General features: G+C 39.9%; 1 protein-coding gene across 1 annotated transcript in view; it reads left to right on the top strand.

Annotated features, from left to right (window-relative positions):
• gsk3ba (glycogen synthase kinase 3 beta, genome duplicate a) overlaps nucleotides 1-24,386 on the top strand; it is a 181,769-nt gene that overhangs the window by 49,687 nt on the left and 107,696 nt on the right. Inside the window, exon 2 of the mRNA XM_072585306.1 lies at nucleotides 20,263-20,456. Within this exon, the coding sequence (XP_072441407.1) occupies nucleotides 20,263-20,456 (194 nt within the window). The remainder of the gene's footprint in view (nucleotides 1-20,262; nucleotides 20,457-24,386) is intronic.

Here is a 24,386-nt window from a genome sequence, read left to right as displayed (position 1 = left end):
TTTCAGTTTGATGCTATCTTTCACTTCCTTGGTTAACCATGTTCGGCTTATCCCCTACCTAGAACACCGTGTTATGACGTGGCGGTCAAGCCCCTCTGCTAATCAAAACTAAAACACCCAGAAAAGCTTGCCCTGCCTGGTAATCTATTAAGTATGAGTGAGTGAAAGAAAACAGTTCAAAGAAAACATAATTTGTTTTCCTAACTCTAGCAGTGAAAACTAAACAAACTAATAACAAATCAGAGCCCCCTTTTTCTTCCCCCTTTTAATCACTATCTGACTCCAACACTCAAAAATGCTGCTCCAATAACACAATTATTAAATATTAAATTAACTTAATGTCTCAAAGTCCATGTAGTCTCTTCTGCTGTCTTCCTTCTGGTCTTCTGAACCTGCTGTTTCCTTCTGTTCTTCCAATTCTGCACTCTTTTCCCTAGGTCACTTTCTATGATTTTTCTTTTTCACTGCGAGTGTCTTTGTATAACATTTCTTGGTACCTTTAATCGATGATGCCTTCTGAGAGATTTCTTTTGAGAGCATTGAGATGTTTATTTCTTCGGATGGCAGTTGGCTCTAATTTTCAGAATGTCCTTCATTTTTAAATCCCCAATATTGTACCCTCTTGTTGTATTGACAACATTGGACCAATCAACTTCAATTTTTTTTGGTATCCTAGGCATAATTTAAATTAACTGTTTAAATTTAAAGTTGGTTACCTTGACATCAAAACACAACCCCAAGATGATTGTTATGTATGATCAATTCTCAGCACACTCTGCACCTGTTGGCTAGTCACAGATGTATGTCCTGTCACAATCTCTGCTCAGAAAAGGCACCTCTGTCTCAGTGACCATGCACTGTTTCAACTTTGTAACAATAGATCACAGAACATTACAGCACAGGAAAAAGGCTCTCAGACCATCATTTCTGTATCAACTATGATACCATTCTAAACAAGTCCCGTTTATGTACAGAGGATTTGTATCCCTCCATTCCCTGCCAGTTCGTATCTCTGTCTAAATGCCTCAAAATTTGCCAATAGTATCTGCTTCTATCACCTCCCCGTGCAGTGCAATTTAGGCACTTACCACCCTCTGTATTTAAAAAAAACTTGGACATCTCCTTTAAACTTTCCCCAATCACCTTTAAACATATGTCCCCTAGTATTTGGAATTTCCAGTCTGGGAAACACTCCAATCCATGCCTCTCAATTTTATATCCTCCTTTGCGGTCACCTCTTAGCTTCTGATGTTCTAGCAAGAACAATTCAAGTTTGTTGACCTCTTTTTGTAATGAATTATAACTCATATGTTCCAAACCAGGAAACATCCCAGTAAATCTCTTTTACAGTCTCTCCAAAACTTCTGCATCCTTCCTTTTGGTGTGGTGATCAGAACTGCCCACAATATTCCATATGTGGGCTAACTAAAGTCTTATACAGCTGCCACATGACTTGCCAACTTTTATACTCTGTGCCCTGACTGATGAAGTTAGGGATGCTGCATACTGCCTTTTCCATCCTGTTCAGTTGTGTTGTCACTTTCAGGGAATTGTATTACAAGATCGCTTCTGCATCAATGCTCATAAGGGTCCTGCCACGTATTGCTTGCTTTCCTCTTTCATTAGACCTCCCAAAATGCATCAGCTCACACTTGTCCGGATTATACTCCATCTGCTGTTTCTCCACCTAACTTTGCAACTGATTCTTTAACCTGCTGTACCTTTTTAACAACCTCACTAGTCACAACTTGACAAACTTCCATGTCTGCAAACTTGCTAATTCTACCACTGACATTTTCATCTCCATTATTTGTATTAGTGAATTTTGAGAAGATTTGTAGTTTAGGTTGAGGTTCTGGATATAGGTTTACTACTGAGCTGGAAAGTTCTGTTTCAGATGTTTTGTCACCATACTCCATAACACAATTCTCAAATCAGGAGCCCCCTTGAGACCAATAATCTCGCTACCTGGAACACCGACTTACAGATTAGCCAAGGAGCTACACCAAAGACTAAAACTAAGTAGAAGACTTGTACGACTCCATCCACTCCACCCAAGAATTCCTGAAGACCATCAAAGACTCAAAGTTAGAAGAGGATGAAATAATCTCCTTTTGACCTAACAGCCCTGTTCACATTCATTAACATCAACCTGGCCAAGGCAATGCAGACTACACTATTAGAAAAACCAAAGAGACATACATCGACACTGCCAACTTCATCAGCAAGGACAGTATCGTCAACTTGTGGACCTATGCCTTACCACCCATTTCACTTTGAACAACAAAACCTACTGACAAACCAACGGAACACCCATCGGATCTCTGATATCAGGGTACTTAGAGGCAGTAATGCAGAGACTGAACAAACAGCTCTGCCAACCATCCAACCCAAACTTTGGGTCCACTACATGGATGACACCTTTTGTCATCACTAAACGAAACAAATTTAAAGGAAACCTTCAAGACCATCAATAATACCCTTACTAGCATAAAATTCACTAAAAGTAGAGGAAAAATAAACAACAAACTGCTATTCGTAGATGTCACAGTAGAACGAACGGCCAGTGGGGAACTTCACACTAGCATCTACAGGAAAACAACACATACAGATCAAATACTGAACTACAGAAGCAATCATCCCAACATCCACAAATGAAGCTGCATTAGAACATTATTTCACCAAGCCATCTCACACACTGCAGAGCAGAGGAAAATCACCGATACCATGTATTCAAAAAGAATGGATACCCAATGAACACAATTCGCAGATTTCTCAGCAACAAATCCAAACAAGCAGACAAAACACCTCCAGAAAGCCTAGCCAATTTCCCCTACATCAAAGACATCTCTGAAATGACTGCTAGATTACTCCGATCTCTTGGCATCATAGTAGCCCACAGACCCACCAACACACTAAAACAGCAGCCAATGAAGTTGAAGGACCCTATACAGACAACAAGTAAAACTAATGTCATTTACAAACTACCTTGCAAGAACTGTAACAATCACTACCTTGGACAAACAGGCAGAAAACTAGCCACCAGGATGCATGAATATCAACTAGCCACAAAAAGGCATGACTCACTGGTATCTTTATGTACAGATGAGGAAGGACACTTTGGGACAATACATCCATCCTAAGACAAGCCAAATAGACATGCGTGAGAATTCCTAGAAGCATGGCATTCCAACCAAAACTCTATCAACAAACACATTGACTTGGATCCCATTTACCATCCCTGAGAAAAAGAACAGGAATGATGTCACCACAGGAAATGATGTCACCTAAACGCATAAATAAAAAGTGGGCCATACCACCAATGCTTCATCCAGGCGCTCACTGATGTTACCTAGTATGCTGATGAAACATCTGAAACTGAACCTTCCAGCTCCAATAAGCAAACCTACTTCCATTATTTGTATACATTTAAAAACAACAGGTGTCCCAGCATTGATCCTTGTGGTGCACCATTGGTCACAAACACCCCTTTACAACTATCTTCTATCTTCTATGACTAAACTAGTTTTGCATCCAACTTGGCAACGCATCATAGATTCTGAGTGGCTTAATTCTCTGGATCAGCCTACCAAGAGAGACCTTTGTCAAGCGCTTTAGTACAGTCTGTATAGACAACATCCACTACCCTGCCCTCGATCATCTTGTCACTTCACTCAAAAAAAAACCCTCCTCTGTAAGAAAAGATCTCTACAATATAACCCCATTGTGACTATTCCTCTGGTCTATTCTTGTCCAACTGCAAGTAAATCCTGTCCTTAAGAATCTTCGTCACTAATTTCACTACCACTGATGTAGAGCTCACCACCTATATTTTCTTGGATTATCCCCGTTCCACCTCAACAAAGGAGCAATATTGGGTATTCTGTGGTCTTTTGGAACTTTTGCCTGTGGCTAAATAGGATATGAAGATCTGTGTGAAGTCCACAGTATCCTGGAATAGATCCCATCAGTCCTGGGGACTTGTCTACCTTATGTTTTTCAAGACACCAAGCACCACCATCTAAATACTGACATGCAGCGGAGTATCAACGTGCCCTTTTCTAATATTGCCATCGTCCTTTTGTGTCTCAAAGCGTTGCATGTACAACTAATTACATCAAGGCATGGTGGCAGTTAATTGGCAGATTTGACAATTAATTTTTTGAGTGCAGTGAGTTCCCAAAAATGGGGATATGAATAATCCTTTGTGTCTTTGGTAATTGAAAGTCAGATATTGCCCAGATAATGGGACAACTTCCTGCTTTTCTTGAGAGTTTACAGGTGAGACCTTTTTTAATATCTGCCAGGTTAAGCCATCCAGACCCATGGTTTTATGTGGTATCTGAAGGATCTAGTCACATTGGCAACTTGGCATTGTGTTCGACACTGGTGTGGAGGCTTGATGTTCTCAAAATATTTAGTTTTGTTTTGCTAATGTTATGAAGTGTTACTTAGTTTCCAAGATAGACAGTTTAGTGGCCTAATTGTGTCAGCGATAACATTAACATTAGTAGAAAGTGTTAAAGTGGATGCAAACACACAAGACACTAGTTCCTTAATTCTTATAACGTGCAGAGCATTCAACCTTTGAAGCGTAAAATTGTTGGGTATGAATTAGCTGTATATTTTGTAGGCCATTCAATTGATACCTGTTATGTTGTGAGCAAGGTTGGACAAGCTGGGTCTGTATTCATTGGCATTTAAAATAAGAGCTGATCTTAATGAGGCATACAACAACATAGGGGACTTGATAGAATACTGAACGAACAGTTAGCCTCGTAGATGAGACTAGAGCTTGGGAACACAGTTTTAAAAATAAGGGGTCGCCTATTTAATATGGAAATGAGGTTTGTTTTGCCCCTGTCAATATCATATGAATCTTTGAAACTTGCTATTCTCCACCTAGCAGGGGAGGCAAAGTCATGACAATTTAAAAAAAATAAATCATTAATCGGCTGTGGGAATTAATGGCTAGCCCAGTGTTTCTTACTCATCCCTAATTGCTCGAGAAAAAGACTTGGTGACCTGCTGCCTTGAAATTAGTCCTTGTTGAGCCGGTACATCTATATCACTACTAGGGAGAGAGTCCAGGATTTTGTGCAAAAGTTGAGATGTTAAAGGGTTAATTTGTTCTACTGACATGTAAGAAATTGGTGTGTTTTTCTATCTTGCAGGCAGGATGTGACAATCCAATCAAACTCTAAATGCTGCGGTTTGGGGGAGCAATGTGACCGTGCGCTCGGGTTTGGGGGAGCAACCTGACCGCGCGCTCGGGTGTTTTTGAGTGGCATATGACTGCGAGGAAGTGGCAGGGGTTGAGTCTTGTGTGCATGACTGACTGACTGACTGTGATGTAAAACCCTTATAAAGGGAGGATGGTTTCCTTGTTTCAAGAGTTTCTCTTGACATAGTCCGCAAGTATCACAAAGATTAAGTGATCTTCCAAAAAGCTTGTACTTGCTGAAATAAATCATGGGTGTTCACAGAAGTTGACGGTTGCATCAAGCATGTAAAAATATCAACAGAACCTAACAAAGTCAGAATGGTTTGTGGCTTGGAGAAGAATTTTCTGGTGCTGCTCTTGGAAGTTTCTGGATAGTGCTGACTGAGCCTTTCAGAATGGCATGTGCTGCTGCTGTGTGTTGGTCATAGATTAAATGGTAAAAGTGATGGATGGGGTGCCAGTCAAACATACTCATTTGTTCTGATTGGTGCTGAGCTCCTTGTGGTGTTGAAGCTGTATTCATTATTACAATTAGGGAGTATTCCATCAAGTTGTGACTTATAGATAGGGGGTAGGCTTCAGGGAAATAGGTGAGTTACTCATGGCTGCTAACCTCTGGCCTGTACTCTAGTGTTTGGTATGATTAATATTTTTGATCAATAGTAACTGCTAGATTAGCGGGGGATTTGCTGATGGTTATGCCATTTGAGCATCGGTAAGAGCTGCTGATTTTCTCTCCTGTTGAAAATGGTCATTTCCCGGTACTTGCGTAGCACTAAAGTTTATTGCCCCTTAACACCCCAAGACTGAATATTTTTCAGGTTGTGCTGCTTATGGGAAAGGGCTGCATCAGTATTTTCAAGTGTGTTGAGTGATGCTGAATGTTGAGAAATAATCAGTAAAGATTACTTCTGATCTTATGAGGGATGGTCATCAGATCACCCAATGATGTTTGGACCTAGGGCACGACTGAGAAACCCCTGCTATGATATCCTGTGACTGATCTGACCACCAGCAACCAACCATTTTTTAAAAATGCTAGGTATGGTACTTTAGCAACAGAGAGCTGTTACCCTTGATACCAGTGGATTCCTGCCTTGATAGCATACTCATTCCTCACTCCACATTTGACCCAATGCTGTACTCCAGTCTGGAGACATGATCCTGGCAGAATTCAAACTACATATCTGAATATTGCTGTGCAAGTATCACATGATAACACCTCCTTCAGTCATTTTGAGGCCTATCCAGTGTCTCCCAATAGCTCAAACACTCCAACCCTGGCAACATCCTTTGTAGATCTTTTCGGAACCCTTTCAAATTTCAGAATGTCCTTACTACAGCAGGAAGACCAGAATTGCATGTAGTATTCTAAAAGTGACCTCACCAATATCCTGTATTGCCACAACTCCGATACTCAATGCACTACCCAATAGGTAAGCATAGCAGATGGCTTCTTCACTAGCCTGTCCACCTGCGACTTGACCTTCAAGTAATATGAATCTGCACCCAAAGGTCTTTGTTCAGCAACACTCTCCATGGCTTCATCATTAAGTGCACAAGTCCTGCCCTGATTTTAAACTCTACCTGCCACTTCTCAACCCATTGGCCCAATTGGTCACAATACCTGTCCATTGTCACTATACCACCAGTTTTGGTGTCATCTGCAAACTTACTAACTATTCCTCCTATATTCACATCCACATCATTTACATAAATGACAAAAAGCAGTGGACCCAGCATCCCTCAAAATTAATTTGTAAAGTTCAAATTTATTGCAATTTGGAGCTCATTGTCACTTTGCATTGCAATATTCTGCCAAGCTCCACTGCATGTAGGGGGACACATCTCTCTTGTCCATTGAAGCAGGAATGCATCTCTCTGATCTTAGTTTGCTTTGTTAGTGCTAATTACTTGGTGCAGACTTGAACGTCACAGCATCTGTCTTGTCTTACCTTTTTAATGTGGTCAGAAAAACAGCTTATCATGCTTGCCAAAAGTGAACAGTCAAGGGCTTAAATAAAATAAAGAACAGCGGATACTAGAAATCTGAAAGAAAAATAAAAATTGGGGAAATTCATCAGGGCTGGCAGCATTTGTGGAGAGACAGCAAAATTAACATTTTCTAGTTCAGTGACCATTCTTCAGAACTGTTCTGAAAAACCTGACTTGCTCCAGCAATTTCTGCTTTTTATTTCTGAACAGTCAAGGAGTGGGCACCTTGCTATATGGGACTGGGCTAAAGATTAAAGTGTGAAACTGACTTACATGGTATTAGGGATAGTGCATTGAGATGGATAGAAAAATGGCTAATAGATGTGATAGTAGGACAAATGGGTCTTGTTCTGAATGGCAGGCAGTGATTAGTGAAGTACTGCAGGGATTAGCACTAGGATGCCAGCCATTAACAATATATGTTAAGTTTTGAAGAGGGAACTAATTAATGTATCAATTTGTAGAGTACAAAGCAGGATGGAAAGGGGATGCAGAAATGTTGAAGTGTGATTTGGATAGAATCAGTGGATGGGATGATGCAGTAGAATGTGGATAAATGTGAAGTTATCGGCTTTAGTAGCAAAAGTAGAAAGGTGGATAATTATTTGGCTGTACACTGAGGGGGGAAAATTTTTTACAAGATCTGGGTGTCCTTATGTACCAGTCACTGAAAGTAAGCATGCAGGTGCAACAGGCAGTAAAGAAGACAACTGTATGTTGGCTTTCATGGCAAGAAGATTTGAGTACAGCACTAAGAATTTCTTGCTGCAAGTATACACCCACACCTGAAATATTGTGTACAGTTCTGGTTTCCTTATCTGAGGAAGGGGATGCTCTTGCTATCTACAACCCAAGCTACAAATCTTCTCAAGAACTCTGACTTGCTTGATGTTTGGAAAACTTAGGTTGCTAAGGCACTTGATACAACTCTCTTTCACCTCTTGAGTAATGCCATGAGATCTTTGCATTCCCCTGAGATGTGAGCATGGGACCTTGATTCTGTGTCTTATCTGAAAGTCAATGTGTCCAACTATGCATATTCCCTCCAAACAAGATTGAATTGTCATAGAACATAGAACAATACAGTGCAGAACAGGCCCATCGGCCCTCAATGTTGCACCGACCTGTGAACTAATCCCATACCGCTACATTATCCCATCATCCACGTGCTTATCCAAGGATCATCCACATTTTTATCCAGCGTTGCACTTCTGTTGCCCTGTACCTCAGTGCACATGACAATGAAACTTGATTCTGGTGTGGAGAAAATAAATTTATTTGCTAATTTTCTAGCCACTCACTGAGAAGCAGGAAGACGCATTTCATGAGAGTGCATAATATTTTAAATAGGAGTCTTATTCAGCATCCTGAAGTGTTTTGTTTAAATGTCTATGAAGCAAATTCAAGATTGCACTCAACAGATTATTTAGCGTTTTATGCTGAGTCATTGGTTGGGTTGTCAAAAATTCTGAACTTCTAGGTTATTGCCATTATTCTGATCTGATTACTGAAAGAAAATGATTATGCTCAAGTCTGAGGAGTGGAACTTGAACCAACAAACTTTAGAAGCACAAGTGTGTTACCACTCAACTAAGAGTTGGAGGCTGAGGGGTGACCTTGTAAACGTTTGTAAAATCATAGGGTAAAAGACAAGGTCTTTTCCCAGGAGTGGGACAGGTCCGGAACTAGAGGGCATAGGTTTAATGTGAGGAGAGAGAGAGAATTAAAAGGGACCTAAAGGGACAATGTTTTTCGTGCAGAGGGTGTATGGAATGAGCTGCCAGAAGAAGTGGTGGAGGCTGGTACAATTGCAACACTTAAAAGGCATCTGGATGGGTATATGAATAAGGAGGGTATGGGCCACGTGCTGGCAAATGGGACTAGATTAATTTTAGGATATCTGGTTGGCATGAACAAGTTGGACCGAATTGTCTGTTTCTATGCTATATGCCACTATGACTCTAAAGTTGATATTTCAAAGTATTTAAATCCTTAAAACTGTAGGTATCTACAGGGTCCAGAGTTGAAAATGTACAATTTAGCTGCAATGTATATTAATGGCTGACAATGGTCTCTAATTGGCAGGTTCAGACCCAATTGTTCTTTGTCCCAGATTAATTCAGCCTGTGAGGTGTGTTTTTTTTTGTGTAAACTGAAAGGATAACATCCAGACCCAGTTTCAGTATGAATAGCTTCTCTTGCCAGGTATACACTAAAAGCTCTATGTAAATTGAATAATAAACTGGAAAGAGCCTGTCTTTCCCCAGTTTGTTTTTCATAAGACCCAGGAAGAGTGCTGAAGATGGGTTAATCTTAATCTAAGGTTGCAACATGTCAAAGTCTGATGCATGTGACAAAATGCATTCTGAACCTAGAAGCCAATACAGTTCAGAACCAACATTCATTATCAACCTTCTCCTAATTTAGGGAGAAAAAAGGTTTTCTACAGTTTTTTTTTGAATATGGGATCCAATACCAGGCCGGCTAGATTGCATTGTATGCAGTTTAGAACCAGATGGGACTGATCAGGGTGCATCATGGAGATTTAAATCAAGCGAGCTTTGTTCTGGCAAAGATTTTGTGATCTGCTGAAGTTGCAAGATGTTTATTCTTTTCAGATAACAATATTCTTCTTTAATTGCAAGGCAATGAGTCCTGGTGCAACCAGCGTATCTCCATACTTAATTTCATGCAAATTCTTGCTCAGGTGCAATTACTCCCCACGATAGTTATACACTATGGAACTGAACTGTCAACACATCCAGCCTAGGACTTTAAGATGAGTGTGTTGGAAATCTCATGAGGGTCAGTGGTCTTTAAGGTCCTTGAGAAAAATCTGTAGCATCCTAACTGTTGGATCTAGTGAGAATTTAGTGCATTGAGGATAGCTCAAAAATGAGGCGATAGCCTAGTGGTAATATCTCTAGACTATTAATCAAGAAATTCAGCTGATGTTCTGGGGACCTCAGTTCAAATCCTGCCATGGCAGATGGTGGAATTTGAATTCAATAATCTGGAATTAAGAATCTATTGATGACCACAAAACCATTAACAAAAACTGAAATTGCTAGAAAAGCTCAACAGATCTGTGAAGAGAAATTGGTTAACATTTCTGGTCTGGTGATCCTTCCTCAGAACCACGAAACCATTGTTTGTTTTTATTAAAAAAAAACCCAACTGATTCTCGAATGTCCTTCAGAGGAAGGAAATCTGCTCATTCTCTCCCTGGGCTAACCTACATGTGACTTCAGACCCCCATGGTTAACTCTCAGCTACCCTCTGAACTGGCCTAGGAAGCAATGAATGCTGGCCAACCAGTGACTGATGTCCCACTAGTGAATTTTAAAAAAAACCTTCAGAATTGATATACGCAGTAAAATTAATCTTGAACCAAATAGTTTCATATTTGGAAAAATGTTCTTACCTACCACCCTATTATAAGTTGACTCTTGAATTATTCACTTGTTGGTATTGACATAGTTTTCCTGATTCGTATTAAGAATATAGATCTTAGAGTGCACTGAAAAATTTTAGTTTGCAGATAATACAAAACTTAGCATTATAAACTATTAAGGAAGATGGTATCCAATTTTGTTTGAAAAGACATTAATGAATCAGTGGAGTGGCAGGTCAAGTGGCAAATCAGGTTAAATGAAGAGAAATGTGGGTGAAGTGTTTCCATAGAACATGGAGCGACAGTATAAAATTAATGTAAAAGACAAAATATGGTTCTGTACATGCAGGTGCAAAGTGACCTAGGTGTATGTGCGCAGATTATAAAGGTGGCAGGACAAGAGGAGTAATAATATTATATTTCTAAAAATAATAAAGTGTGCTAAGCTCTACTAATAGGAATAAAGAGTCAATAAACCAAGGAGATTATGCTGAACCTATGTGACACTAATTGAATTTTAGTAAACAAGCAGGAGGCTGGAAAACAGTGACAATCCAGGCAGCATCAGAAAGCGGAGAAGTCAATGTTTTAGGTATTAACCCTTCTTTGGGATTAGATATGGTGGCAAAGGTAGCTACAGATGGGGGTGGGGGTAAGTGATGGGACAGGGAGAGTAGTAGAGGTGAAGTAGTGACAGGTGGACACAGTGCGTACAACCTGTTCAGTCGATGGGAAGGAGGAATCCAGTTAGTAGCTGGAAGGAAGGGTTAACGGATGGAATGGAGGAGGTGAGGCTGGAAGGGGAGCTGGGGTTTTAGTGGGAAGGTTATTTGAAATTTGAGAACTCCAAGGTTAGGTTCTCCTGGGCTTGCGCGCTCTCTTTTTTGTTTTTGTTTTTGTTTTTGTTTTTGTTTTCTCTTTCTTTTCTTTCTCTTTATCTACCTGTCCCCCTCCTTCTTTCCCCCCCCAGCCCGTCTCTCACTCCTCCTCTCGCTCTCGCCATTCTGCTGCAAGCGAGGCGGGGGATGATGGGTGTAGAGAAGACCACAGTGAGAGCACTGGTTGCAGTAGACTGGGATGGTGGAGATGCAGGTGAACCTGTCTCACCTGCCAGGACCCCCTCCAGATGGAGACGGTGAATGGGCAGATGTTGCATTTTTTGGTTAGAGGAAGGCCCCAGGGGTGGCTGCGGGAGTGGCAAAGGGAATGGTCCTTCCGGAAGGCAGAAAGGGGAAGATGTTCTCAAGGTCAGATGCTTACCAATCAGATTTGTCCCTCCCATCGACCATCCAGATCATATCCACTACCTGTCCACTGATCACTACCTTACATTGTCTGCTCTCCCTGCCTCATCCTCCCACCACTGTTTATCTGTAACTTCCTCCCCATCCCCATCCCTCCTCCCTCCTTTCTCTCTTCTCCCCCCCCCCCAAAACATCGTGTCCTGAAGAAAGGTTAGTACCTGAAATGTTAACTTCATCACCACCTAATGCTCCCTGGCTTGCTGTGTTCTTCCTGTTCGTCTGTTTTTGATCCCAGTATGTGCAGTATTTTTTTTGCCTCTAGCTACTTGAAATTTAACTTAGCTGGAGTGTTTTCTACTGTTCTGGGTTCCACACTTTAAGAAGGATGTAAATGCATCAGAGATTGTAGAACACATTTACAAGTGATTTCAGTTATGTGAGACTTCAGTTATGGGCGGCACGGTGGCACAGTGGTTAGCACTGCTCCCTCACAGCGCCAGAGACCCGGGTTCAATTCCCGTCTCAGGCGACACTGTGTGGAGTTTGCACGTTCTCCCCGTGTCTGCGTGGGTTTCCTCCGGGTGCTCCGGTTTCCTCCCACAGTCCAAAGATGTGCAGGTCAGGTAAATTGGCCATGCTAAATTGCTCGTAGTGTTAGATAAGAGGTAGATGTAGGGGTATGGGTGGGTTGCGCTTTGGCGGGGCGGTGTGGACTTGTTGGGCCGAAGGGCCTGTTTCCACACTGTAAGTAATCTAATCTAATCTAATCTTATGAGGATAGATTAGAGAAATTTGGAGAGAAGAAGGCTAAGAACAGATGAAGTTCTGAAAGTCCTGAGGGATGGACATGAGGGGAAATTGTTCTCCCCTGTAAATGCAAAAAGAATAAGGGTGCACACATTTTAGTGATCTACAAAAGAAGTACGTACTGTGAGGGAAATATTGTGCTTCAGCTCTTGAATACACTACCTGGAAGTGTGGTGGACATGTTCAATCTGATAAATATTTAAATAGAAATGATGTTTAGTGGGAAGTGAGAGAGCAAGAAGTGATGCTCATTCGGAGTGCTAGTACATATCTGAAGAGTCAATTGGCTGCCTTCTGGACTTTGAAGAATTCTGAGATTGTGATTTTTTTATGTTCAAGTTCATGGTACTTGTCCTAACCTCTGGGGCAGAGGAAACTGGTTCAAGTCCCACCTGCCACTAGCACTGCATCATAACATGTCTGATCAGGTTAATTCAAATAGCCTATATTGCAGATTTGAGAAGTTATTGACATGTACCATTGCCATGTAAATTTGTACTGAAATGCAAATATGAGAGAAGTATTTGGTCTGTTGGATGTTTTGTTTTGTTTGTGCCGATCTTTGTGTATTTTAGCTTCCTCAGTATCAGAGCCATTTTTCCCACTTTTTGAGTCCATCAAAGAACTTCACAATTCAAGTTATTGTACTGGCTACCATGAAAATTTGGGCAGACTTCTTGTTTTGTAGTTTGAGCAGTACGTATCTGTCAGAACTTTTTTTGCATTTTATGCTTGGATGCAATCCACTCTTTTTTTTTCCTGTTTTAAAAACCTTTCCACATGGCTCTAACTCTCATTTTTAAAAAAAATTATCTCCTTGAGTGTGAGAACTGCCACATTTTCTTCCAGTTTATAACTTTCCAACTCAAGTGCTCTATGTTTGTCGTTCCCCCACGTACACAGAGGTATGATTTTTTTGGTCTTCTGTAACAGCAGCTTCCTAATGAATTATATAGTCACTTACAGGGAGGAGCATCCAGATAAGGCAACATATTAATTGAGGCATTGAAGAATGGCTACTTTCTTTCTTTAAAAAGAATGCACCTATGAAGATTGACAGGGTTCTTATGTGCTAACACTCACTCTCTGAGCTCCACAGTAGCCATGTCTGCACAACGCCAGAACTTAGGCATGTAACCCTTTTGGAAGCTCTCCATCTATGAGCGAGAAATAAAAGCAACAGCCTTCTGTCAAAGGATATCTTTTGACTGGTTTGAACTGAAATACTATTTCTTCACCACTGCCTGAATGGAATGATACACTATTATGTAGGTATCAGGTGAAACCACCTGAATTTGTTTTCAGAGTTCCTATCTGTTCTTAAACTTTGTGTTGATGCTTTCAGTATTGCATGGGATTTGCCAGTATTTCAGCAATTGCAAATGGTAGATGGGTCAGCATCTCATTTATCCATTGTCTGTAATGTCTAGTTAATCTAAGGCGTAACCACGCTCTTCAATCTTTTCAGACTTATGACATACTTCTGGAGCGTCTGGGGCTTGAATCTAGCTGTGACCCAGAGTTGTGGATGTTGCCACTGTTCAGCAAAAGCCTCCCAACTCCAGTATATCATTAGTTTTGTCTCATAGTGGGAAATGCTGGCTAATTATTTTTTATGAACAGCATCTTGATCGTGGATTGCTGCCAAAGTAGTTACTGGTTCGCTTTGTTTTGGGGACTTTGTTAATTTCTGGATCTGAGTTCGGTTGTACACCTGAGCTGGTATTTATTTTATTCAGATGTTTGAAATAAAGGGAATTTGCAAGTTATTTATCAAACAGCAGTCCCGAAAACTTAAGTGAGTAAAATGTTGTATGAAATCTTTATAGAGCTTGAGAGAATGTAGAACGTGTTATTCCAGAAGACCATGGATATATATTGTGTATTAAATTTATTTGGAGGCTTCAAGTTGAACAGTACTGCAGTATGAATGTCAACAATGCTGTTACACCTAACCAATTTTAGGTGCTCTCAAAATCTGATTTCCACTACAACTGTCCCAGCCTTTGAGATTTACATTTAAAGCTCTTGTAGCTGGAAATCCTGTTATGTAGTCTTGTCTGCTCATATTTTTCACTTTGAAATGTAATTTAGTCAAACTATTGCTTGGACAATTAAGCTTTAACTTTCTTTTTGGCTTTAATAGTAGCCCAAATGGAAATAATTGCTTCTTAATGGCAACATCTTGTGCATCTTGGTTTCAGCCTTGCCAGAGCATAACTGTATAACTGTGGTGTTCTCATCTAGACACATTAAGTTTCCCACACTAAATTTGAGGAATTTTTAAAAATTTTGACTTCAGGTGTCAAACTTCCAGAGAAGTCTTTCGATTCCTATCTTTTTTAATAGCTTCATCTCTGGTGGGACTGGCAGTACAAATTGGTGACTGTCAACTACTTTATTATTAACCATTTTTACTTTCATTTCATGGGAGTAAGGTCCATGATTACTTTTATTAATTTTCACATGGTCTCATTGATTAGAAGCTGAGGGCCTGCAACTGATGTCACATCACAGGGTATATTTTCAAAAGGTTGGATTCAAAATAAGTAACTTTACAAAACATTTTTTTAGCTTTTTTTTCTTAAATTGTAAGCAGGATATCAGGGGAAAAAAAAACTTTTGTTATATTGGAAAATGCTGCAGTTTCCTTCACTGGAGATGAGGAATGTTGCCAAGAAATAGCTACAAAGGTAGAAACTTAAAAAAAAAACTGCTCAGAAGAGCAAATGGCCACAGAAAAGCAAGATTCCTCTGTGGACTGTATGACTTGTTAAAGAGCTATTCTATTTCGAGCTGTGTAACTTGCTGATGTGTATTCAGTTAAATCTCTAGAGGAGGGATAACTCAGGTAATGGCAACCTAGCTAAGCCAGTGTTAGTTAGGAGGAAATCTTCGGAAACAATAATCCAGGACGAAATTAGAAACTGGCGAGGAGGGGTGCAGTGGTGAAAGCAAGTGGAGGAGAGATAAAAGAAGGGGCAAGAAAGAATTTCACGCAGCAGGGATTTGTTGCAGTCAAATAATGTTTGAATAACCTGAGTTCTTTTGTAGGATGTATGAGAATAATGTGGTGTGCATGTGGTCTTGTAAAGACTTTTTGAAGTGAATAAAGTGAATAATGGACTGAAAGCAGCATTGTGGTGAATGGTTAAATTACAAGCTGGAAGGTAACTCATCCTGGCAATTGATATTGGAACTTCTCTTTGCACATAAATGATCTGGACTTGGATACACATTACAAGATGAGATTTCAAAATTTGCTGATAACCTAAAACTCAGGAACAGTAATCAGTAATTACAGACAATAGTAACAATCTTCAGAGCTCCTAGATATGATGCTGAATTGAGCAGCCACATGATATGGCGTTGGATTGTTTTTGTGTAGTTGAATTTGAAGCAAAGTGAAAAGACTTGAATTATTGTTTAAATGTAAAAAAAAAACTGAGGCCTTTAAACAAGGTATTTCTTGGAAACCGCATGATTCCAGAGATTGCTGCTGTTGGCTGCTTGAATTCATTTCAAGGAAACATTTAACTGGTTACTGTATCTGTTTGTTTGGAATATTTGAGGAGAGCATAATAAATGAAGCTTCCCATCTCAGCGCTCCTATTTCTAGAAGAGAGCCCTTGTGGGTCTAGAAGTCCCTGGAGCCATGTCCTTGCAGAAAAAAAAACCTTCAAAAGTGCACCTGGAGGTCACCAGCAACATCCATGATGCACCAGAACATCACCCAATAGCCATCTGAATGTTTCAGACTTATCCTCTTTGTCTTTAAAGACAAAAACTTTTTAGCCAAAAGTTGTTTTTTTTCCCTCCAAAGTAAACCTCCAAGAGAAATCCTTTTTTCCCTATTACCATTTGTATTTTGGGTTATTTAGAGGAGTAAGCATTTGTATTTCCATGTTGCAGACTATGTTAACCAATTCTGCAGCTTTGTGGAATACGTTTTGTTTATATAATTTAAAAAATCACCCAAATCATCATCATCTGTGCTATGTAGAGAAGGTATGAAGTTATCTGCATTGGGAACTATTTAAAACAATTGGGACTCGTGGAGTAGTGGGATGAGAGTGACAGTACATTATTTCTGTCATAACCCTGATAGATTAAATTTGGCTCCATGCAGTTTGAGATGTTTCATTTGAGATGATCCAATCTTAAGGAATGAGAAGAAACAATACAAACTAAATATGGTGTGTTAAAGTGGATACAATAATAGGAAGATCTCGAGGTATATGTACCCAAACCTTTAAAGGTGATAGGACCGTTTGGGAAGTCTTTTTTGAAAGAAGAAAATATCGAATCCATGGGTTTATAAATCATCTAATGTGTGATAAAACAGCATTACCTTTCTCTTTGTCTCACACTGAAAACCAAAGATAGTAATGCTAATATAACCTTGTGGTTTACTGCAAAGTTTCTTTTACATATTACACCTGTAAAGTGCCTTGGCATGTTTTACTACATGATAGACATTCATATCAAAGCAGGAGTTGGAAAGGCCGGGGTAACAGGGATTGTTCTCCTTGGAACAGAAGGCTAAGGAGACAATAAGTACTCAGAATCATGAAGAATTTTCATGGTAAAAAAGCAGAAATCCTTTCCTTTGGTAGACGGGTCAGTATATAGAGGAGAAAACATAATTAACAAGAGAGCTGCAGGTGAGACTAACAGTTTATTTTGTGGGGTGAAGCTCTTCTAGGTCCCATTGAAATACTATTGTTTTAATCCCTAGATTATACTATTGCATAAATATATTTAAACATATTACATGTCATTTGTCATCAGATTAAATTAATATTTAAAAATGTTTACACTGCAAAAGTCATGCAGCATCTATGGAAAGTGAAGCAATTCTGGAAAATGTTAGCTGAAAGTGACCTAATAGTGGTCTTTAAAATTTACAGAAGATTTTGATAGAGACAGAGAAAACATTCCTTCATGTGGAGAACTAGAGAACAGCAATCTAAAATAGTCATTAAACAATTGAATAGGTAATTCAGAAGAAATCAATCCAGAGTCTGGTGAGCCCTTGAATTGGGCTAATGGAGAAATGGCCTCCAAATAGCTTAAAAGTGAAAAATGACTGAGATGATAGTCATGAACAATTTATATTATATCATACAAAAGGATTATGGGAGAGTAGGTACAAAGTGATGGAGTGCCTACAGATGGAAGATAATATTCTCCAAACATTAACGCAGTTGTTGTGATATTGGCTTCCAATGCAATAGTATTGTTGAGGTGGGTAGACAACTTCTTTGTTCATGTTGACACCTGTGCTGTGGGAATTAGTTGGGGTTTTGCAATGTTACTGTTAAGAGTTAGGGAATAGATAAGGAGCAAGATCTTGTGAGTAGTCATGTCGGAATCACCACCAGTGTCATTTATTATAAAGATTGCAAGTGAACAAAGTGCATTAAGTTTTTAGTTTGGGGATTCTGTTAGAAAGAAGGGTTCAGATTTCTTGTATGTAGAGAAAGATGCAAAGAAAACCTGGAATGTGCACTTAGCAGACTCCCTGAGGGGGATGAATAATGCAGTGATTAAAGTTAGTTCAAAGGAATGGGAGCTAAAACTCATTTATATCTATCTAAAATTTCAACTTATCTTAACAATTCCAATGAATACTGACTGGATGTTTGAGTATTCGTCCATGAAAACAGACAGAGTGGAAATGGAGATAGAAACGTCAATCACTTAAGTTTTCAAATGATAAATTAGGGGAGACCAAACACATTAAGATAATGATTGATCAAATATATAAGAAGCTGGACACGTTCAGAAACTAGCAGGACAATTGACAATAATACAAATACAAATGACAATACTGAGAAAAGTGAGTCTGCTGTGCCAACATGTGTTAAAGGATGTTATTTTATCTGGCAGAACATGGAGATCCAAGAGGGTTGATGGATAGATTGGCACAACCATTCTCGTTTTATGCAGTAAAGCAAAGGAAATAAGATTTTAACTATACACTCGAACAGCTAAATAAGTCTAATTTGTTCCATGTTTGGTTGAACTCCCAGCATAATCAGAATTTGTTTGAAGCACAAGTCCATAGTGCCTGTTGTAATTCTGTGCTGAGGATGTCCAAATCATCATCCTAGAGATGTACAGCACGGAAACAGACCCTTCAGTCCAACTTGTCCATGCTGATCAGATATTCCAACCACTGGCAATCCACTGGTCACAGGCCTCCAGTCTGAAAAGCAACCCTCCACCACCATCCTCTGTCTTCTACCTTTTTGAGCCAGTTCTGTATACAAATAGCTAGACTTGCCTGTATTTCGTGAGATCTAACCTTGCTAACAAGTCTCCCATGGGGAACCTTGTCAAACGCCTTACTGAAGTCCATAGAGATCACATCTACTGCTCTGCCCTCATCAATCCTCTTAGTTACTTCAAAAACCTCAATCAAGTGTGTGAGACATGATTTCCCACACACACAGCCATGTTGACTATCCCTAATCCGTCCTTCCTTTCCAAATACTTTATATCCTGTCCCTCAGGATTCCCTCCAACAACTTGCCCACCACTGATGTCAGGCTCACTGGTCTATAGTTCCCTGGCTTGTCTTTACCGCCCTTCTTAAACAGTGGCACCACCTTAGCCAGTCTCCAGCACCTCACCTGTAACTATTGAAGATACAGATACCTCCGTAAGAGGCTCAGCAATCCCTTCCCACAGAGTTCTTGGGTACATCTGATCAAATCCTGGGGACTTATCTGCTTTTATGCGTTTCAAGACATCCAGCACTTCCTCTGTAATATGGACATTTTAAGATCTGATGCAAAATACTCATTTAGTATCTGCCCCATCTGTGATCTCCAAGTAGTGAAACAGTTTAACAAGTGTGAGGCTCTGATGGGTTTTTTGTCAATATTTTATGAAAAACCGCTGAAGCTCAGACCTTCAAGTCCAGAGAGGATGGATATTGTGTCACGACTCGGGCAGTTAATGATAGACTTAAATATAGTTGCTGATGAGGAGGTGGTTTGATCAGTTGTCATTGGCTTAGGTAATATAATTACTCGCAAAACTGGTTTGTGATATAAAATCTTGAAATTTAGGTAACCAGGTTGATTTAGAATGGTGATGATGAAGAACCTGCAGTGCCAAGCCATAGGATTTGTAAAATAAAAGAAATTGCAATGGAATAATAAAATTACATAATGCTACCTATTTTCCCATTTCTACAAATCTTTATGGTGTAAATGCAGTTCCAACTCTGACATCCGTCTAACAATATGCATGCCAATATTCAATTTGCACTCCGGGCTGAACAGCAAAGTGGGAGAAAGTGAAATGTTCACACTTGACAATATGAATGTTTTTGAAGTTGCATGAATTTAAGTAGAATTCATTTGTGGGATATTAGTTGTTCATTTTGCTTGTTTTGTGGCTAGCATACCAATGGAAAACAGAAATGTCAGTGTTGTGCCCAACACTTTATTTTTAGCAATATGCCCAACATCATTTTGTTTTATTTTTAGTCAGCAATTGCTTCCAGATGTGTTTCATCTATAATTCCCTGTCATCAGGATCCAGTTTGAGTACAGCTCTGACAAACTGATTTTTTTTTTGCTTAGGAGACAAAGATGGCAGTAAGGTGACAACAGTGGTGGCGACACCTGGACAGGGTCCAGACCGGCCGCAGGAAGTCAGCTATACTGACACCAAGGTGATTGGCAATGGTTCCTTTGGAGTTGTTTACCAGGCAAAACTGTGTGACACAGGGGAACTGGTAGCCATCAAGAAGGTTTTACAGGACAAAAGATTTAAGGTAAGTGACACAATTTATTTTAACTGAATTTCAAAGAGCAGTTGGCGATTACATTTTCTCCCCCTTTTTGGAGAAGCTGGATGGAAAAATGAGCAGCTGTTTTTACAGGAACAGCCAATCTAAGATATTTTTCAACTGGGTCACTTTGGGGAACTAGAGGCAATGACTGGAGTCTGAAAATATTTAACAGACTACAGAGGAACCTCGATTATCTGAAGGATGCAGGTGGAGAGTATTTCATTTGGTTATTTGAATTCCGAATTATGGAATGTTGGATGCCACAGTTTAGCCAAGCATCAGGACCTTGCAATCTTGCCGGATCATCCGAAGTTCAGATAATCAAATGCCAGATAAGAGGTTCCTCTATATAGTAATGAGAGAGATTTCTCAGATGGACCACACAAAAAGTGAATTGTGAACCTCAGTAAAACCTTAGATATCTGAAAAATAGTTTTGTGTTGGCTATTTGAAATGGTTTTTGCAAGGTTTGTGAAGGTTTGTAGCTCAGGTTGAGGTTTAGGGTGTAGGTTTGCTCGCTGAGCTGTAGGTTTGATATCCAGATGTTTCATTATCTGGCTAGGTAACATCATCAGTGGCGACCTCCAAGTGAAGTGAAGCTATTGTCTCCTGCTTTCTATTTATATCTTTCTCCTGGGTGGGGTTCCTGGGGTTTGTGGTGATGTCATTTCCTGTTCACTTTCTGAGGGATTGATAGGTGGTATCTAGATCTATGTGTTTGTTTATGGCGTTGTGGTTGGAGTGCCAGGCCTCTAGGAATTCTCTGGCATGTCTTTGCTTAGCCTGTCCCAGGATAGATGTGTTGTCCCAGTCGAAATGGTGTTTTTGTTTCATCCGTGTATCGGGCTACGAGGGAGAGAGGGTCGTGTCTTTTTGTGGCTAGTTGGTGTTCATGTATCCTGGTGGCTAACTTTCTTCCTGTTTGTCCTACGTAGTATTTGTGGCAGTCCTTGCATGGAATTTTGTAGATGGTGATATTTGTAGTAATTAATTCTGTTGGTTGACCATCTGCATGTCTTGAACTTGTGGTTGAATGCAAGATTGAGAGAATTTCACTGCTATTTCAACCAGAGGTTTATCTTGGTACATTGCCTTTGCATTTTGATAAATCTCCGTAAGTCAGCTGTGACTCAGCACCCTTGTCCTGAGTTACAAGGTTCTAAGGTGAAGTTCCACACTAGGGATCGAGCACAAATAGCAAAGCTAACATTCTAATGCAGTGCTAACATTTAAGGTGACCGCTCAGATGAGATGGCAAATCAAGGCTCCATCTGTCCTCTGGTAAGATCCTGGAATCCGTTGTGAAGGATGAGATTTCTGGATACTTTGTGTATGGTAAAACAGGACAAAGTGAGCATGGTTTCACCAAGGGGAGGTCATGTCTATCAAATCTGCTAGAATTCTTTTGAGGAAGTAATGAGCAGGTTAGACCAAGGAGGTCTAATGGATGTTGTCTACTTTCTTGCCTTCAAGAAGGCCTTTGACAAGGTGCTGCACAGGAGGCTACTGTGTAATATAAGGGTCCATGGTGTCAGAGGCAAGGTGCTAGCATGGATAGAAGCTTGGCTGTCTGGCAGAAAGCAGAGAGTGGGGATAAAAGGATTCTTCTCCAGATAGCAGCTGGTGACAAGTGCTGTTTTGCAAGGCTGTGTTGGGACCACAACTTTTCACTTTATACATTAACAATCTAGATGAAGGAACCGACCAGGTTTGTGGATGATACAAACGTAGAGGGACAGGTAGCATTGAGGAGGTGGGAGGCTGCAGAAGGATTTTGGACTGATTAGTAGAGTGGGCAAAGAAGTGGCACATATAGTGCAATATGGGAAAGTGTGAGGTCATGTACTTTCGTGGGAAGAATAGAGGCATGGACTATTTTCTAAATGGGGAAAAAAACTCTGAAGTGCAAAGTGACTTGGGGGTTCTAGTCTAGGATTCTCTCAAGGTAAACTTGCAGGTTGAGTCAGTGGTTTGGAAGGCAAATGCAATGCTGGCATTTATTTTGAGAGGACTTGAACAGAAAAGAAGGGATATACTTGTGAGGTTTTATAAGATTCTGGTCGGACTACATTTGGAGTACTGGGCGCAATTTTGGGCCACAAAACTCACTCCAGGGCCACTACGTCCTTCCTGAGTTCAGAGGAGATCCACGAGAATGGTCCCAGGAATGAAAAACCTAACATTTGAGGACTCTGCGCCTATAATCCAATGGAATTTAGAATGATGAGGAGGCATCTGATTGAAACATACAGAATATTGAATGCTCTGTAAAGAGTAGATATCGGAAAGATGTCTCTCCTCCCAATGGAAACTAGGACTCAACGGCACAGCCTTCAAGTAAAGAGAAGACCTTATTAGAATGGTGATAAGGAGAAACTTCTTCAGCCAGAAAGTGGTGAATCCACAGAATTCATTGCCACAGATGGCTGTGGAGGCCAGGTCCTTCCGTATATTTAAAACTGAGATAGATCGGTTCTTGAGAATCTTGGGGATCAAGGATTACAGGGAAATGGGGTTGAGAAACTTGTCAGCATGTTTGAATGGCTGAGCAGACTCGATGGGGGAATGGCCTAATTTCTGCTCCTACGTCTTTATGGTCTCCTGTAGATTTAGAACAATTCCAGTTCTAGCTCAAAAAAGAGCAACTTAATTGACTCTGATGACCTGACCAATATTTATCACTTAAATGACAATCTAAAAAACAGATTTATGGTCATTATCCCAGTGTTATTTATGGAGATTTGCTGTGTGCAGATTGGCTTTCACATTTCCAGCATTATAACTGACTATAGTTCAAAAAAACATTTTGAATATATAGTACATTGAGTCAGATGATGACTGTGAGAGCACTGAATGCAAATCTATTTTTTATTTGTACTGCAATTTTAGTTTTAAGTTTAAAAGTTGGAAAAATTAATTTTAAATGAAGTTGAAGCATTAAAACCTAGTGTGAATTTGAAAAATGCTTGCTTTGGGCACCTTTAGAACTGATCTAATTCAGTTTTAAGTTATTTTCTGTTGCTACCTCTTCAGGTTTTAGTGCTCCAACATTTTGCTGATCAGACAATATTCAGTTTCAGACTGGTAACCAAAGTGAGATTGTCTGTTGGGGCTTTTATCATTTAATTCAGAATTCACATTAGCCTGATAAATGGGGACAAGGGAATGCAATTCTGTGAAGCTAGTTGTCACACCCTAAGAGCATTTTAGGAAAGCTTTGTATATGTACTACATTTTATATGCAAGGACCTGAAGTCTTTGAGTACTTTGCCACTGATGAAATGTTGTTGTACTGGAAGGATAACTGAAAGACAGCTGACTTTGTTTGTGCTCTTAACAATATTTTGCTTATGAAACTTGAAGCTTTTTTGGTCCTTTTTACTCATTGAGCAATTAAGTGTTGACTATCCAATGTTGAGCAGTCTAGGCAGTGATCCTTTAAAAGGCTACCATCGGAGTTGCTTTCCTTGAGCTTATCTTCTCTGGTAACACAACACGCTATATCTCGTGCTTGTCACCCCGAGTTTGACAAGTGGAAACTTGAGAGACTGAAAACCTGTTTCTGGAGCACCAGTGGCCACTTGTAGATTGAAAAATATTCTGAGTGCTCCATTTCACATGGCCTCAAACTTGTAATTTCCACTCTAATAGTACACAGGCCTGAACTCTAGATTGCGGCATCCTTAATACTAACTGAAAGCATGTACAGAGAAATTATATAACATCTCAAATCTTAAATGAAAATAATGGCTATCAACTGAATGATGGCCAAACTGTCATTTTTAGAAATGTCTTCCTTTGTGTAGCATTTCAGTCAGTTGATTATTCCTTAATCAGTTGCTTAAAGAACAGTTTAGCACTAAACGCAATTGTTTTTCACAGCAGAATATCTTAATTGCCATATATAGTAAA

Source organism: Chiloscyllium punctatum, chromosome 15 (genome assembly GCF_047496795.1).
Source record: "Chiloscyllium punctatum isolate Juve2018m chromosome 15, sChiPun1.3, whole genome shotgun sequence".
NCBI lineage: Eukaryota > Metazoa > Chordata > Chondrichthyes > Orectolobiformes > Hemiscylliidae > Chiloscyllium > Chiloscyllium punctatum.
This window is presented reverse-complemented; position numbering and strand designations above follow the sequence as displayed.